Below are 19,175 nucleotides of genomic sequence, written 5' to 3' on the forward strand. Positions count from 1 at the left end.
CATTAAAACTGTATTTACTGAGATGTACTGCCTCTGCCAGCAGGGACCGCTGGCAGTTAAAAAAGCTCAGGAGTTTTTAACCCTATTCCCATAACAGAATAATAATCTCTGCAAAAACAATAGGTTCCTGGCATCTTTGCCCCGTCCTTACCTTTGCACAGACCATAAACTCACACAGTTTTAGACCCCACTTTAAGTTTGTTTAGCCCAACCTGTCACTACTGGATCAGGATAGACTGACAGTGCAGTGACAGACACCAAAAGAGGATATTTTCTGTCCTCAAACTAGATCATAAAAAGCATACAAATATTAACACGCACTCAAAAAGCCACTAAGGCACCTGAGGAGTTTTTCTCACACAAGGAATAATAAATCCATTGTCCAGGCAAGGGCGTCCAGTGCCTCTCTAGCCTCTCTTGATTACACTCAACTTTGGTAAACTTTGACCCGGAACAATAGCCTACATTTTGTTTAAACTATGCCATAACGGGGGTACCTGCAGACAGTGTAAAAGTAAATATGGTGTACTTGAGCTACCTGCAGTAACATTTATGATCAATTTGTTTCTACACATCATACATTTTAAACATGGTTTATATTTGTGGTTTTATGTTGTAAGTGAATTCTTTTCTCCAGCTGTGGTAAAGCCCCCCCAGAGATTTAAGTGAAAACATGTATGTTTCTGGGCAGTATATCCATTCCAGTTTGTGAGGAGGAGACATCCATCCTCCAGTGGTATTGGGGATAGAGCCATCCCCAATACCACTGACGCGTCAGAGGAAGACTCAAGACAGCTGGTGCACAATAGAAGAGAACCATTGAATGCAAAGTAGCAAACTAGCCATCTGGACACAACCTGGGGTCTGATCAGCCTTAGCTTGGTCGCCTGGAATAGAGTTCTATGATGTTAAAATATAGGAAATACCTGAGGATTCCAGCAACATCACTGAAACTGTCCAGAAGCATCAGCAGATGCAGTAGTACAACTTCGAGTCGATCACTGATGACCATGTGTAACCCAGGCTTTAAATGATTTAAAAGAAATCTAAAAATAATATAATAATATTTTCGATAACATAAATATGCAGATCAGGAGGGTCTCTTTCCCCTCTACCAAGGTGAGCAGCATGCAGCAACGTTCAGCACCAAACATCGACGTGAAAAAATCTCCGGTAAACTCTTACCTCGGTAAAATCAGCGGTGAGTTAATCTATGCTTGCATTATGTGTATGACCTTTACAATAGATCATATGTCTTAAACAGGGGGTCCGCGACCCTTAGGGGGTCAGCGGAGGTACTGCAGAGGGGTTGAACATTTTTTGGGTGATTCGACAATTTTTTCTATTTTTTACATATTTAATTTTTTTTCAAACAATCCCCCCCCCCTCCCAATTTAAATGTCTTTAAATAAACATTCACATTAATCCAGCATATTGTAGCGAACGGATTAATGGAGGCAGATTACGTTATCTTTGTGTCAGCAATGCACACACTGCAGCTCCTATACATGTTTAAAATAACAAATTTAAATAGCTTAGTATTGCCTACTAACAGGGTAGCTATGTTTATACATGGCACTAGGCCCATTTTAATATTAAACACCATTTTATACAATATATCTAGTAAGGAGTCCCTGCTCCATCTCTACATCAGTTTGGTGGTCCTTGGCCTGAAAAACGTTGAAGACCCCTGCTCTAGATGATTCCTGATATACCATAGTATGTGTTAAGGTTAACCTGTGAGCCTTGCCTCCTTTAGCTTATCTTAACTTCATGCTAACGACAATATAAAACCCCATCAGGAAATCCCTTATTTAGTGATGATGTTGGTGTTCATTTTTTACATGCATATATTCTGTAAGGCTTGTACCTAATATTTATTTCATAAATTAACATTTTAGCCTTAGCCAAATGTGTATATTGTATCTATAATCCTTACTTTTCTTTTCTTCTATGAGATTTTTAATTATTTGAACTGAAGCCACAAGGAGGAGGAGGAGCTCCCACTTATCTGGCATAAACTCTCAAACAAGCTTCTGCAGTCCTTTAACGAGCGGTTCGATAAGTTTGAACAGTTTCCAGAGTCTTCTGTCTGCCCAGCAAGTGCTCACGGAGAGGCTGTCTGCTACCGAGAATCAAGCTGCAGACCACGAGCAGCGCATCCAGGACGTGGAAACTTCAGTCACGGAGCTACAGCGGGACAACAAAACACTAAGGGCCAAGCTGTGTGATCTAGAAGGGTGGTCCAGGCGCCAAAACATAAAGATTGTTGGCATCCAAGAAGGTGAAGAGAAAGGGAGGCCAACAGAGTTTATCTCTAACCTAATCCCCAAATTGCTCGGGGACGACAACTTCCCGAAGCCGGTGGTCATCAACAGGGCGCACCGCACATCACAGCCCAGACCAGTGGAAGGATCCCGACCCTGCAGAAGTGCGCCTCGCACAGGAGAAGGAGAAGATTATACGGCTCGGGAGGCAGCAGTCAATGTAATTCGAAGGAAACCGAATCTTGATTTTCCCCGACTATGCAGCGGAGGTGATGGAGCAACAGCGGGGCTTCCGTGCAGTACAACAGGTGCTGAGAGAGAAGAACATCCGGCACTCACTGCGGTTCCCTGCCAAGCTCCACGTTCATCATCAGGGGCAAGTGAAGTATTTAACGACCCGGCTGAAGAGAAGAACTTCATTGAGCAAAAACTTTGAAAGGCTACTATGCGAAATGCAAACATAAAGACCTAACATAACACAAAAGAGTATGTTCCACGATCCCTGAAATGTTACCACCAACTGTTCACTTATAGCGTTATTATTATTTTGTTGGTCGCTATTCAATCACCTGTGTTTAAGGTATCATAAATGAGTAATATGCTTGATTCTATATCCTTGCTCTCCTGGAATGTCCGTGGGTTAGGTCACCCGGTTAAGCGTGGTAAAGTATTTGCACATTTAAAGGCAATGAAATCCAACATAATTTTCTTACAAGAAACGCACGTTAAAGCCACTCAGCACAAGAAACTGAGGGCTAACTGGATCTCACAGGTCTATCATTCTCTATTCACATCTAAGGCTAGAGGAGTGGCAATCCTTTTCCGTAAGAATATACCTTTCCGTTTTTTTAGTCATCCATAATTGATCCAAATGGCAGGTTTTTAATCCTAACTGGATATATAAATCTACTCCCCGTAACACTGGTTAATGTCTATGGGCCAAATACAGATGATCCCGCCTTCTTTCGTAAATTGTTCAATTTAATTCCTGATAATGACTTGAGCCGTATAATGATCGGAGGTGGCTTTAATTTTTATCTTGACCCATATCTGGACAGACTATCCTCAGCTCCTTCCCCAAGTATTGGGGCTGTTTAAATCTCTCAATAATTTGATGATGTCAAAGAAGGTGGTAGACTTTTGGCGACTGAAAAATCCATCTGATCATGATTATTCCTTTATCCTAATATACACAAGTTCTATACACGGATTGACTATTTTCTAGGCAACTCTAGACTGATCTCCAATACTGACAATGTCAAATATCACAATATAATAATATCAGACCATAGTCCGGTTGAGTTGAACCTCCGAATGTCCCTCCCCAGACAAGCCTATACCTGGCGATTCAAACCCCTCTTACTCCAAGACCAAGCATTTAAAAAATACATAACGAGTTTCTCTCAGTTTCTTGATGTCAATGACAACGGGGAGGTGAGTGACTCAACATTGTGGGAAACACTTTAAGCTTATATTAGAGCCTACATTATTTCTTATGAAGCTACATTGAAAAGGGCTAGGAGAAAGAGATTGGAGGAGATTAATGGAGAAATGCTGGTTGCTGAACAGGTTTATTAAACTCTTTGCTCGAATCAGATCATAAGAATAAACTTAAATTGAAATATGAATGCCATTCCATCCTGGGGGAACAGATTGGTAAAACACTTCTCAATCTTAAACAGAGACACTATGAGTTTGTCGACAAACCACAAAAGTTATTGGAAAGACAATTAAAGGGAGAACAAGCGAAATGAGCCATCTATCAAATTAAATCCAAATCTGGCCTTAGGCTTACTGACTTAAAGGTATATCAACAATCGATTTCAGGAGTTTTACTCAGATATTTACACATCCAAATCGACAGCTACACAGGAAGACACAAAAAAACGCTTCAACTCCCACAATTGGATGCTGCCTTAAGGGACAATTTGGACTTGGAATTCTCGTCATATGAGGTACAGAAGGCAATAAAAGCATTCCCTTCTGGAAGGGCAGCCGGGCCGGATGGGTTTGGACCAGAGTTTTACAAGGCTTTTCAAAACTCTTTGCTCTAACACCTATATTAATGAGAATGATTTGCGATACTTTTAAAAACAAGAGGCTCCCAGCCTCATTGAGTGAAGCAAACATTTGTGTACTATTAAAAAAGATAAAGATGAAACAGATCTTGGTAACTGCAGGCCCATTGCCCTGCTAAATTGTGATTTGAAAATAATATCAAAAGTATTGGCAAAAAGGCTTGGCAACCATATAGCAACCATTATCCACCCAGACCAAACAGGTTTTGTTCCAGACAGGTACTTCTTTTGTAATGTCCGCAAAATGTTAAATGTTATGTACGCTGTTTATGAGAAAGATGATAACCCTGCTATACTTTCTTTAGATGCTTACAAGGCGTTTGACATGATAGTGTGGCCCTATTTGGTTGAGACTCTCAGGAAGTTTGGATTTGGGGATATATTCATAGATAGGTCAACATATTATATAATGATCCAAAATCCTTCATCCTTACAAATGGGGACAGATCTAAACCGTTCTCTTTGCAATGTGGTGTTCGCCAAGGGGACCCATTGTCCCCATTGCTATTTAACCTGGCGGTATGGAACCCCTGGCGATTAGAATTAGAGGACATTAAGACATAAAAGGTATTAAACTGGGAGGTATTGAGACCTGTGTGACCCTGCATGCTGATGACCTTCTCGTCTGTCTCGGCGACCAAGCATCCTCCATTCCTATCCTTCTTGAATATATAAACTCCTTCGGGAATATTTCTGTTTACACTATAAATTGGAAAAAGAGCGAATTTATGCCTTTGGTGGATAAACTCACCAACAAATTTTTGGAAAAACTGCCTTTCCGTGTAGTGAAAGATTTTTTCACATATCTTGGCCTTAAGCTCATGAGAGATCCAAAACATATTTTTAAATTTACAGAATCAATAGAAAAACTCAAAGGAAATATTGAGTCCTGGAGAATATTGCCCTTATCCATGATAGGACAGGTAAACGCAATCAAAATGCTAAGCTTGCCTAGGCTTCTATACCTGCCCATATATTTAAATTCATCCTTTTTTAAGAAGCTTGATTCTATCATAGTCCCTTTCATATGGGGTTACAAATCACACAGGTTATCCAAGCCTCACCTACAGAAGCCCACTAAAAAGGGTTGTCAAAGATTGCCATTCTCAAAGACTACTACTGGGCAGCTAACTCCAGAGCTCTTACTTACGGGAATTGCAGCAGCAGAGGGGCGGAAAAGGACCGTTTGTGGCTACAACTTGAGGCCTCTGCTGTTAAAAATTCCTCACTTCCTGCACTTTTGTTCTCCAGCCCTACCCTCATAGACAAGTCAATCAGACAGAGCTTTACCCTAAAGAATTCTTTGCGAATACTAAACCAGATAAAAATAGCTTGCCAGGCCCCTAGTGTCTCTATACATGCCCCAATTTGCCAGAACCACACATTCAAGCCTGGACAACTGGATGCGGTCTTTGCAGTTTGGAGGGAGAGGGGAATAAGAACTTTCCTAGATATGTATATTGATGGCCAATTCCCTTCATAGAGTCAACTAAAAAATTAGTTTAATCTTCCAAACTCAAACCTTTTTAGATATCTTCAAGCCAGACACTACGTTCAGAAAGAGTGTCAAGACTTTAAGTCCCCCACCATCACTCACCCTCTCCTTGGGGTTTTCTTGCTCCCTCCTGACTCCTAGCATTTAATATCATTTATAGAAGGTTTGGCTGATCAGGTTCTTCTGACCTCATTAGGTAGGCCTGGACTAGGGACTTGAACTCAGATATATCAGCTGAGCTCTGGGAGGTGCCAATGTCTCGGATTAACTCTTCTATAATTCACGTTTTAGATTAATCCAATACAAGGTGTTGCATAGACTGCACTATTCAAAAAAAAAGCTAAACCACATTTTCCCATCCGTCTCCTTTCAATGTGACAAGTGTGGTGCTACTTGTTTTTATTTTGTTGTTTGTTTTTGGTGTGTGTTTTTACCCTATGTTTTGTTTTTGTTTCTGAGTTTGTATTATGTCTTGTCAACACTTTGTTATGTATCTGAAAATTGTAAATAAAGTATATAAAAAAAAAGGAGAAGATTAGAAGAAAGGTGCCAGAGGACCTCAGGTAAAGTATCAAAGAGAGGATAAAATTCACATCAGGGTTAGAGCAGCTGATGTTCATCACAGAAGACCAGTGTCCTTTAGAGAAGAGTGGCAATGAAAACACTCCTGGGAAAGAGGGAAATATATAAATATATATATATATACATGTTATATTAATTTAAGTTTAAGTTATAACAATATTTTTAATAATGCACCAAGTTAGAGGTTTCCTTTAACAAGGTTAAATAGGTCTATTATTGCATTCCAAAAAGACAGTGAAACATTTTGGGTTCAGTTTGGCGCACCAGTGCAACTCAAGTGAAGAGTTAGTGTTAGGCTATGTTATGATATTGTGTTAATGATAATCGATAATTTACTATGGCCATCAAAGGACGTTATGAAAATTTAAATGGCCCTTGATAGAAAAAAAGTTTTGTCACCCCTGTTTAAGATGATGAACTTGAAAAAATGCAAGTACAGGTCTAGGCTCACTGAAGCCCACCATGAAGGTGTACTCAACCTACGAACTTCATCAGGGCTGTGTGAGCAGAACTAGAGTCAGATGACTGGCAACACATGAATGTATTCAGGGATTTCATCTGTTATAAAGAGTGCACAGTTTTAAAGTTTATTTATAGTTTTGGTCGATGAAAACAAATTACATTATAGTCTAGGTTTAGTCACATTTAATAGCCACATTAAACCCCTGTTCTTCCCTTCTCAGGACCAGGGACCCCTGTGTTGTGTTAACAACTGCATAGTAGTCTAGCTTGCATTACATAGGTTGTCCATTAGATATCCCTCCTGGCATTGGTCTATAGCGGGGGTCGGCAACCTTGAGTATCAAAAGAGCCATTTGCCCCCTCTTCCCCAAAATAAAATTTGTCTGGAGCCGCAAAACATATTTGATAGCAAAGCTATTACAGTTTGATATAAAGTTATACTATGCTAAACTATAGTTTGTTGCATTTATGAAATTATAGAATGAAAACTGTTGACATTTCCTTGCTATTTTTACCTGTTACAACAAAGTAAAACATCTAACTCTTATGATAGGAGAAGAAAATACACAGGCAAGTGTAGGCCTACTTTGAAATAAATGAAACACAGAACGATATAGGGCTATTTGAGTCCTCCCGATATTTGTGGGAAATGTATGAAATACAAAGTACCCTATTTTGAAATAAATAAAAACATAAAGCTGCAGCCTAAAAGCTTAAAAAGATATATGTTAGTTGGCGAAATGTGAAAACAAAAAGTGAGAGCAGTTTCGACTGGAGTCTGACACAGAAACCAACGCCCGGTAGAAACCAACGTGAACGTCACGATTCACAAAATTATTGTGAGTTGGTCAACCACCAACATTTTCGTCTCGTCTCGCCAACGAAAGTTAAAATAGATTTAGTCATGGTTTTTTATTCTCAAAGATCCGTTTTCATAACGTCTTAGTCTCGTCTTAGTCATGGGGAAAAGGTCGTTAACGAATATTTTTCGTCAGTTTTTGTCAACGAAATTAACATTGACCCACAGACTCACCACAGAGAGAAAGAAGACCATGCAGCAAAGAGAGAATCCACTGCTCTAGCCAAGATACCCTGCCGAATTGAAGAATACAACCCTCAGTTAGTACATATCAAAAAAAATTATGTTCTCTCCTTTATAACTGTGTAAAAACACAACAAGCTTGAAGCAACATTTGTATGCCAGTCATCCAGAAATCCATGCAAAAGAAGGCCTGCTAATGCCAACATTATTTCATGAGCTACTAGTTTATGCAAAATCTAATTTTAAGGTACTAATGTGTTTTGTTTTTCTTAATGAGATATTAACTGCTGTTGTCAATGCTGAGAGAAAGCAGAGTTTATTTTTGGCACTTAATATTAGACAATTTTAGTTTGATGTTAAAATGCTGAAAAGGAGTAGTTACACTTCCTGATACTAACAGACTTTGAGGCATATGTTTTCAATCTTTGTAGACATTATTTCAGAGCTGCCAGCTCTCGTTTGACACAAGCTTTTGCAAGATTTCACACTCACTCACACCACACATCCAATTTCTCACGCCCCAAAAAAACGGATCTTTGAAAATAAAATCTATGACTAAATCTATTTTTTTTCTACTTTCGTTGACGAGACGAAAATGTTGGTGTTTGACTAAGTCACAATCATATTTTACCAACATTATCATATCAGGCCCTCATGAAGTACCAGGAGCGGGGGAGTGTGTGTGTCTGTGTGTGCTCCCAGATAGCGCACTGGTCCCGTGGCTCCGCCCCCCACCCCGCCCACTCACTCAGAGAGACACATTGACATCAGAGCTCGTTCACGTGAAGCAGCCGCTCAGTGACTGACTGCTTCCTAACTATGGAAACAGTGAAAACACAGAGTTTCTCTGGTCTCAGCTGCCCAGAGAACATCCCCTCAGCTTATTGATCAGAGCAGAAGCTGCAGTTGGTTTCCATCAAGCTTCAGTATCTGTGTTTGCCTCCAGTCTGACCTGCATTGCTTTTTGTTTTAATATTTCGCCAACTAAAAAAAAATTTTCAGGCTATTAGACTGCAGCTATATGTTTTTATTTATTTCAAAATAGGGTACTTATTATATCATACATTTTCCACAAATATGGGGGGGACTCAAATAGCCCTGCAAAGTTCACAGCACTTTTTTGTTTGATGGAAGGTACCATCAAACAAAAAAGTTTGTATAGCTTTGAATAATGAAAAATATTTCTCCCTACCTAATCTTGTGTCATTTTTTGCTGAACATAAATCATTAACTGCTCTACATAAATATAATTATTAACAATATATGTTAGGTTTCAGTTAAAGGGGACATATTATGCCCATTTTACCACAGTTGACATGGTTCCTTGGGGTCTTAATCAAATGTCTGTAACATATTTTGGTCACTATACCACTAGGATAATTTAAAACAGCACCCTTTTTACCCTGTCTAAAACAGCCCTCTTCAGATTGACCTGTTTTGAGTGCCCTGCCCCCCTCTCACCCCTCCCCCCTCTCCCCTCCTCCCTCCTTCACGAGATACAAGTGCCCAGATTTTTTGCTATCCATTACCTCTGTAGAAATATGGCTACTGGAGACGTAGATATAATCTTGCAACCATATTGTTTTGAACCAGAGTCAGATGGGCCGAAGCCTGGCTGCCAGAGCCCCAGCGCCCAAGTTCCCCAGCGCAGCTCCGCAGTGGGAGCAGTGGGAGCTGGAGCTGGCGCAGCAGCAGCATCCTTCCACACTGTTGAGTCAACGTTTAGAGGTGTCCCGGGGGTCTCCGCCTCGATGATCGGCATGTTTATGCGGCCACATAGATGTCTGACCGGTAGCATCAGCGTTAGCTAGCTAGCGTCAGCGTTAGCTAGCGTTATCTCGCTGCTGCTAGCCGTTCGATATCTAAGTGGCCGCATAAACATGCCGATCGTCGAGGAGGAGACCCCCAGGCGTCGGCATCATCTCCCCGGGAAAGGGGTGAGCGCGAGCCCGGAGCGCGCGCCCGAAGTGTGAATCGTAATCCCATGCGACAACGACTAGCGTATCGTTTCTGACATAGAGGAACTACAACAAATCGCGGGAGTTGTGTTTTTCCAGAGTTTTTGGGACGGTAGACATGCCAGATACCGAAATTAACGTGTAGAAGCACTACAAAAGTGTAATTTCCATAATATGTCCCCTTTACACCAAAATTTCCTGGGAGTGGACCTTCAGCTTATTCTTTGCTTCACAGAATGTAACAAATGTTGTCCATCTCCAGTAGGCCGCCCCTATCAACGACTTTGGGCCCCACAAACCACCAGAATGCAGGGCACTACATGGATACAACAGCAAATTAATTCCAATTCACTGATATTTGTTCAAATATTAAAAATATATATATATATATATATATATTAAGTTTATTTTTAAACTAAGGATTTAGTAGCACTTAAATGGCACTTAATTATAGCACTTTGTAGTTTTACTTCATTTTTGAGGAAATCGTACTTTCTTGCTTCTTGTTGTTCTGGGTTTGTACCCTCGTTGTTGAATGCACTTATTGTAAGTCGCTTTGGATGAAAGCGTCAGCTAAATTAAATTAGACCGGGAGTGTGGTGTATAGGACTCGAAAGGGCACATGATCTCCCTTCACATTTTCGCTTTGCCCTGTGAGCCCCTTCTGTAAAATGAGCAGATCAGGGAAAGGAAAAGTGGACAATAAGTGCAGAGTGTTTAACACGGAGTGGACAACAAAATACTTTCTCACTGAAGTCCAATCGAAGGCTGTATGCCTGATATGCCGAGAAACTGTCGCAGTTTTCAAAGAAGTACAACAACAGCCTTCACTTTGGTACGAAGCGTGCTAACTACGCTAGGAAGCAGTCAACGCAAGAATGGGCAGCTACGGCTCAGAGGTTGGCGGCTAATTTACAGACTCAGCTACATTTTTTTCACAGACAAACTGCGAGTCAACTACCAAGGCAAGTTTTTATGTGGCATTCGAACTAACAAAGGCTAGCAAGCCTTTCTCCAAAGCTTTGCAAATAAATGCTATATTATTAAGGGCCTTGAAGGTGAGGAGGAGAATTTTAAATTCTATTCTAGATTTAACTGGAAGCCAGTGTAGCGATGCTAATATTGGAGAAATGTGCTCTCTTCTCTTTGTTCTCGTCAGGACACGTGCTGCGGCATTTTGGACAAGCTGTAGAGTCTTTAACGACTTCCTGCTGGAGCCTGATAATAATGAATTACAATAGTCCAGTCTCGATGTAACAAAGGCGTGGACTAGTTTTTCTGCATCTTTTTGTGAAAGGACATGTCTAATTTTTGAAATATTACGCAAGTGGAAAAAAGCGGTCCTAGAAATTTGTTTTAAGTGACTATTAAAGGATAAATCAGGATCAAAGATCACTCCCAAGTTCCTGACTGTTTCATTGGAAGCAAGGGCAATGTCGTCTAGCGCAGCTATATCATTAGATAATGCATCTCTAAGGTGTTTGGGGCCAAGTATTATAACCTCTGTTTTGTCTGAGTTTAATAAGAGAAAATTGCGGGTCATCCAGGTTTTTATGTCCTTGAGACATGTTCGAAGTTTAGTTAATTGATTACTTTGTTCAGGTTTTATTGACAAATATAACTGGGTGTCATCCGCATACCAGTGGAAATTTACCGAGTGTGTCCTGATAATGTTTCCTAGTGGAAGCATATATAATGAGAATAAAATTGGGCCGAGCACAGAGCCCTGTGGAACACCATGATTAACTTTGGTGCGCACAGATGACTCATCATTAATTTGCACAAATTGGGAGCGATCAGAAAAATACGATTTAAACCAGTTAAGGGCGGTTCCATTAATGTTAATTAACTGTTTTAGTCTTTGTAATAAAATTTGATGGTCAATTGTGTTGAATGCTGCACTGAGATCTAACAGAACGAGGACAGACACAAGTCCCTGATTTGAGGCTATTAAAAGGTCATTAGTGACTTTTGCCAAGGCTGTCTCCGTACTGTGATTGGCTCTAAACCCCGATTGAAAGTCTTCATATATATTATTTTCCTGGAGAAACTCACACAGCTGATTGGCTACCACTTTTTCTAAGATTTTAGAAATGAAGGGGAGGTTAGATATTGGTCTGTAATTGGCTAAAACCTAAGATATTCAAATGATTTTAAGGAAGGGGCGTGGCAAAACAACTGACTAGCGCCCCCTAATGGGCAGCCCCGGCACTACGATTGGCCGACATGTACAAAAATCGTTTTGGGCATGTGTCTTTTCATAACAAACAAATAAGTCTCTTGGATAGATATGCTAGACCAAACAGGAAGCCCGCCATTTTGAATTTAGTGGCCATTTTAGCCATATTCCACATTTTTTCTTTGATGTACTTGTCGTAGAGCTTTCATCTGATCAACTTCAAATTCAGATGAGTGTCCTCAAAACAAGATTAAGAAAAAAAGCGATTAAGGGATTTTTTTTCCGTCACACCGTGTGACCGTGGCGTCGCGTCAAAGTTTGATGAAACGCCATCAAAACACGAGCATCTGTATCTCGAACATACATGGTCCAATCGAGTCCAAACTAGACATGTAAGACAAGAGTCCCGGCCTGATGACATCTACACAGAAATCATGATTTGAAATCACAGCGCCCCCTGGTGGCTACAGGAAGAGACACTTTTTTTATATTTTGATTAACTGCTCCTGGCTGCTTTACAATATACAGCTCAAATGACCACTGTGCATTGTCCTATTACTACCACACTTCTGTCACATGATAATAGTACAAGCCTGAACAGCTCTATGTGTCAATATTTCCTCAGTGTCATAGCGCCACCTACTGATTCGCCAGGAAAAAGGAAGTACTTTGTTAATCCACTCTGCCTTATCCAACCGGCTCCAAACTACTGACCTATATCACAATACTGATCTGAACAGCTCCACATATAAATATTAGTCCAGGGTCATAGCGCCACCTACTAATCAGTGTGAAAATTACGTTGTGGTAAAATTGTCCAATTGACACAAAATTGCTCACGCTATATCAGAGCGGCTACTTGAACAGATCTTTATGTCTGTGTGTAATAATAGTGATGGCGCCACCTACTGGCAAACCTACTGCCGCAGAGCGCAAAATGGATGCAACGCGGAGACATGCGCTTGGTCATTGATCGCTCTCTCCACCGACCGCAACAGGCTTCAACATGTGGGTGCTCGGGCCCGCCAGTGCTACAACGTAGGCCTAGTTGTAGCTTGCTTCTGTATTTGCAGCGCATGAAGATGTTTTCTTACTTTGGTTGTGTTTTGTACACTTGCATGTATTTTCTTAAGTCGCAGTGCATTGATCGCTCACGGCCTACATATCACTGTATTCTAGATATTTCCTATTGCTGTAGCATGTTGGCATGTCTGGGGCCAGCACTGGAAACGCAAACACATCTCTGTTCTATGTGACATTTTAGCTGTAGTCAATATCCTCAAAAAAGGACTCTCTTCTTCTAAGTGTAACTGGTTGGTAACAAGGAAATTCACTTTTTGTTCTTGTGTGCGTCAGGTAAATAATTATTCAATCACCGATGTGTCCCTGTCTCACACTGGTGTTAAATAGAGTGAAGTTGCTCTCCGCCCCCATTTCCGCTGCCTTTTCCGGTTCAGGTATGTGGCGTGCTCCGCAGTGCATTGTGTGGATGTTGCACTCTGTTAAATATCACTGTATTTCAGACCCCCGTTACCATTCCAGCCAGCCAGTCCAGGCTGGTTATGATAATTATGGCGGATCCTGTATTGTGCTAGCATCTAATTGTGGTGGTGGACCACGATCGAAGGGGCAGCTGATGGTGGATCCTGATGGCGGCAGTTGATAATGATTCTGGACTATAGTGGCATCCGATCTTGATGGTGGGTGATGATCGTGGTGGCTGCTGACCATAGACTATGATTACCACAAGACTGCTTGATATATAATATGTCTACTCAGATACTCGACCATTACTGAAAAAATCCATCTATTCATTAACCTTCACTTATGCAACCAAGTGTTCTAATTAATGATGTAAATACCCTTATCTTTCTGACGTTCTCCATTATATGGGACATCTATGGAACTTCTGTCCATCCTGGGAGAGGGATCCCTCACATGTGGCTCTCTCTGAAGTTTCTACCTTTTTTTTACCCTGTTAAAAGTTTTTTTTTGTCATTTTCCATAGTCTTGTTGAAGGTTAATGGCAGAGGATGTCACACCTTGTTAAAGCCCTATGAGACAAATTTTGATTCGTGAATATGGGTTATACAAATAACATTTGATTGATTGATTGATTAGAATGGACTGAGTGAAAAAGACCACAGACTGACTGTTTTCATATTTTGAGGGTCCCTACTGACCCCCTCCAAGTAGTTATGGATAGTAAAAGCCCAGAAAATGTATTTTACACAACATGGGCCCTTTAAGATCTTCACAGTTGGCCATTCTCAACACTTCATTTCATGTCTGATCTTTGTGACCTTATAAATCGCTCACTGTGTTTGCAATTTAGTATTCAGATTTGAATTACTGTTTATTAAACTTCTGTTCGTTTAACAGACCTTATTTCTGTTGGCTTTTTATTTAAAATTGGTTTCTTGCACTTTCATTTTCATTTTGAATTACTAACAAGATGGCTTTTGATTTGCAAAACGCAGTTTTCCGTTTCTGATGAATGATGCTCTTGGAAACTTAATTCTGTGCAGAGTAAATTCACCTTCAGTGGAAGGTGCCATATTAGACAGCATACAGAGAAAAAAGACAGAAGAAGAGTAAAAATTGAATGACAGTAATGAAAGCAGTTCTTTAGATACATTTTACCCCATGTCAGTATCAATGTAAACATCAAACAAAAAATGACTGGAGGAACTGTCAGTAAGGTTCATATGGTCCTGCAGGTTCACAGCATTTTATCAAATCAGGTTTCCTGCATGGAATCTCCATGGACAGCATTTTTGTATCTTGTACTTATTTAGTAATTAAAATCTGTCAATCAATTAAATTTGTATAGCACATATGAAAACAGTCAGTCTGTGGTCTTTTTCTCTCAGTCCATTCTAATCAATCAATCAATCAAATGTTATTTGTATAACCCATATTCACAAATCCCAATTTTTCTCATAGGTCTTTAACATGGTGTGACATCCTTTGCCCTTAACCCTCAACAAGAGTAAGGAAAAACTACAAAAAAAAAACTTTTAACAGCATAAAAATACATAGAAACCTCAGAGAGAGACACATGTGAGGGATCCCTCTCCCAGGACAGACTATACATATTTAAGAAAAAAGCAATGCAATTCAATGAATTAACATTTCCAGGTGTCCCATTCAGCTGAAATTGCATTTAAATTGTTTGTACAGTGCTCTTTGCTAATACAAATAATATGATTCGTTAACCAACCTATCCTTTGCCATATATTCAAATTCTGCTTTGTGGGCCAAACTATTTCTAAACTCCATGGAAATACAACAAAGCTCTATTGATAAGAGGTTAATGTGAACCCAGGTCTGCTCCAGTTCATGTCCATTCCATATGGGCCTCAGAAATAACAGAGAGATAACAGCTGAGAATGACCTCCTTGCACAAACATGACTGAGCGTTGACATTATGTACAGTACTTATCACATGGATTTTGTAAATACTATCTCAATGGAGAGGAACACTTTACTTAAAAAATTATGTATTTAACCATGGTAAAATAAAAGATAATTGTAATGAAATCACCCAGGCCATTTCAGACCAATCTGAACATCACAACAAAGACTAGTATGTACGTATATCATTGTCTTTACTGTCTCGAAATAAGTTATATTCAACAATTGTCATTCAGATCAAGATCAGGATCTGTCTGTCCATTCAAAGGCTATGGGTCATCAGTGGTCTTACTGGAATCTATTTAGACCTGAATGGGGCTCTAAATTCATAACGGAATGGAATCCCTGTCTGGTTTGTTGAACTTTGATGAATGATGCATATTTGTTTTTAGCAATCATGACATGATTGAATTGTTGTTTTAACCTACAATTCATCAAACACCTCTGTCAGTAATCTTCTCTGAAAGGAAAGTAAATAAAATTCAAAGTCTAACTTTACTGGACACTATTTGATTTATTGTGATGCAGATACACCCGCCCATCCTGAGCACCAATCACATTCAAGAGTTTCTTGCATTTTGCAATGCTTTTTAACCAAAGACACTTTCACAGCCATAAAAAAAAACTATATTAATGTCATTATCATAGATTATGAGATCAATATATAAATCTAAACTTCATATTTTTTAAGTGTTTGCAATTGGAACTGGAAATGAAAGAAAATAGGAGTTTGGATAATAACACTCAAAGAGATGCCCTTCTCTGCTCAGGTTGCAGTATAACTTCACATAGAAAATAGATGTTGGCTGCTCTATGAAATGTTTATCAAGACTCACAGTATCAGGTTACACAAATATTAACCCCAACACTAGCAGCATTTTTTGTTTTGTTTTTGTTATTTCCTAGTTTATGACTCATCAAAACGAAATGAGTGCATTACAGCATTCCCACACAAACATTTATTCCACTCATTTCTTATTCCAAATATATTTGAGTATTCAACATGAAATATTTCTACATCAAGACTCGTCATGTATCATTTCAAGTTTATATTGTTAAAAAAACAATTGTAGGGAAATAAATGAACAAAAACTGTCAAATTAATAGGGGGTAAACATTTATACATCAAAGTAACCTTAATGCTCCACAAAAAGACAATACTGTCCCCATACTTCTGCTCCTCTCCCACAGTCAAACACTTATCTTGAGGAGACCTTCTCAAAGAGTCAGCCCTCGTGTTAGCATGGTAGCTCCAACTCAGCCAGAAGAATGGAGTGACTTACCTCCAGAAACAGGCCAAGGTGACTCTCTGAAACGGAGGGAGAACCTGTGTGTTCGTCCTCCTTATGTCAGAGCTGTAGTTTGGTTAGGGTAGATGAACAACACTTATTTTTGAAGCCCAGCAGCAAAGCACGGAGTGTCTCAGGAACAGGTGGGGGAGAGGTGAGTAAATGTGGAAGCAGGCAGTGAGCAGGAGAGCTACTTAAAACAACATTTTCAAGGTTCTTGTGATGTTATATGTGACCTTTTCTACCAGTTGTCAGGTGATCAGTACAGGGTTGCATAAGAGCCTTGCTGCTGGTGGGCAGTACATTAGGAGTGAAATGGAAAAAGCTCACTATGTTGCATCACTTTCTACAGAGAGGTAAAATATATGAACTCAGCTCTGTTCATCAAAGTCATTCCCCAAATGCACTGGGTGCTGCAGCTGAACTGAGCTCTTTGAAACTACAGATGGTGAAGCATACACACATTACCATGGTTATTTTGATGTATTAACTCCCCACTTGAACATATTGTCAGCTGAGTGTGTGTGCTGATTAAGTCCATTAAAGGTACAGTGTATAGGATGAAAGGGATGTATGGGCAGAAATTGAATACAAAAGAATCCTAGAGATGTTTTCACTCGTGTCTCATCTCAATTGTATGAATTGTGGTTTTCTCAACCATTGAATGGGCTTTTATATCTAAATACTTGATATTTACATCAGGAGTGGGTCCTCTCTATGGAGGCCACCATGTTTTCTACAGTCGTCCAAACTGGACAAACTAAACACCTTTTAAAGTTTTAATGACAACTGAAGGCTACAACATTCAACGTTCTCTTTCACGTTTGGAAGAGGAGGGTGAAGTGAGGGGTATTCAGCTGCAACCTAAAACTTTACCACTAGAAGTCACTAAATTCTACACACTGAGCCTTCAAGTGAAAATGTGTTCACTTACTGTGTGTGTGTGTGTGTTCTTGCTGAGGTTGTGTTCATTTGTATTAGATGGTTTTGTGGAATTCTCCCTCTGTTAAAGTTTGATTTATCATTTAATAGGACTGGTAAGGGGGCAGACACAATCTTTATGGGGTTATGTGACTGATCTAAAGGGAGCACAGAGAAGTGTGTAGGACTGCAGTTCTGCCTCCTGATGAATGACCCATATGCGGCTAAACATGTCATCACTAGTTGTTTTAAGTAGAGGTCCAGAGAATATTACAGAGTCCGACATTGATTTTGCAAAAGCCCACACCGACTCCAGATTAACTTTAGTTACCTCCGACATACGAAGCCCGGAACTGTTACTGCCAACGTGAATTACAATCTTACTATATTTACGTTTAGCTTTAGCAAGCAGCTTCAGTTTGGAAGAAAATTAAGTTAACATTGCTAATAACTAGGTGATATATTATCGTATTCAAATAGATGCAGAAAAACTAGTCCACGCCTTTGTTACATTCAGACTTGATTATTTAAATTCCTCATTATCAGGCTCCAGCAGTAAGTCGTTAAAGACTCTGCAGCTCGTCAAAAATGCTGCAGCACGTGTCCTGACAAGAACCAAGAAAAGACAGCACAGTATTAGCATCGCTACACTGGCTTCCTGTTAAATCCATGATATAATTTAAAATTCTCCGATTCGCCTTCAAGGCCCTTAATAATATGGCACAATTATACCTCAAAGAGCTGATTGTACCATATCAACCCACTAGAGCACTGCGCTCCCAGAATTCAGCTATCATGTTGTCCCTAAAGTCTCTAAAAGTAGAGTAGGAGCCAGAGCTTTCAGCTATCAAGCTCCTCTCCTGTGGAATCATCTCCCACTTTCAGTTCCGGAGGAAGACACCATCTGTACGTTTAAGAGTAGCTTAAAACCTTCCTTAACGATAAAGCTTATAGTTAGAGCTGGTCCAGGCTTGTCTTAGACCTGCTCTTAGTTATGCTGCTATAGGTCTAGAATGTCAGGGGAAGAGCTTCTCTTTCCAGCTTCTCCTTCCTCTTCTCCATCGTTATCAAATCAAATCAAATCAAATTTTATTTTTATAGCCCATATTCACAAATTACAATTCATCTCATAGGGCTTTAACAGGGTGTGACATCCTCTGTCCTTAACCCTCAGCAAGAGTAAGGAAAAACTACAAAAAACCCTTTTAACAGGGTAAAAATATGTAGAAACCTCAGAGAGAGACACATGTGAGGGATCCCTCTCCCAGGACGGACAGAAGTGCAATAGATGCCACGTGCAGGAGAACATCATCAATAATCAAAGTCTCTAGCAGCATTGATGAAGCACAGTCCATGCTCAGCAACCATCTAGACCACGATCCACCATCCAGACCAGACGCCACTTCAGTCCTCAGTCACCGTCCACCGCCGCCCACCAGGAGGACCCATCACAAGCCACCACTGCGGTCCTGGTCCACCGCCCGT

General features: G+C 40.1%; 1 protein-coding gene across 3 annotated transcripts in view; it reads right to left on the reverse strand.

Moving 5' to 3' along the window:
- Nucleotides 1-17,108, reverse strand: part of LOC133956375 (sodium-coupled neutral amino acid transporter 3-like) — a 37,941-nt gene extending 20,833 nt beyond the window's left edge. Inside the window, exons 1-2 of one of the 3 annotated variants that reach the window (XM_062391353.1) lie at nt 16,764-17,108; nt 7,918-7,976 (exon numbers count right to left, since the gene is read on the reverse strand). In XM_062391353.1, coding sequence (XP_062247337.1) covers nt 7,918-7,938 — 21 coding nt within the window. In that variant the 5' untranslated portion in view covers nt 7,939-7,976; nt 16,764-17,108. The remainder of the gene's footprint in view (nt 1-7,917; nt 7,977-16,763) is intronic. The other 2 variants (XM_062391355.1, XM_062391354.1) reach the window with 2 other exon arrangements.
- Nucleotides 17,109-19,175: the final 2,067 nt, after the last annotated feature.

The sequence above is a fragment of the Platichthys flesus genome, chromosome 7 (genome assembly GCF_949316205.1).
Source record: "Platichthys flesus chromosome 7, fPlaFle2.1, whole genome shotgun sequence".
NCBI lineage: Eukaryota > Metazoa > Chordata > Actinopteri > Pleuronectiformes > Pleuronectidae > Platichthys > Platichthys flesus.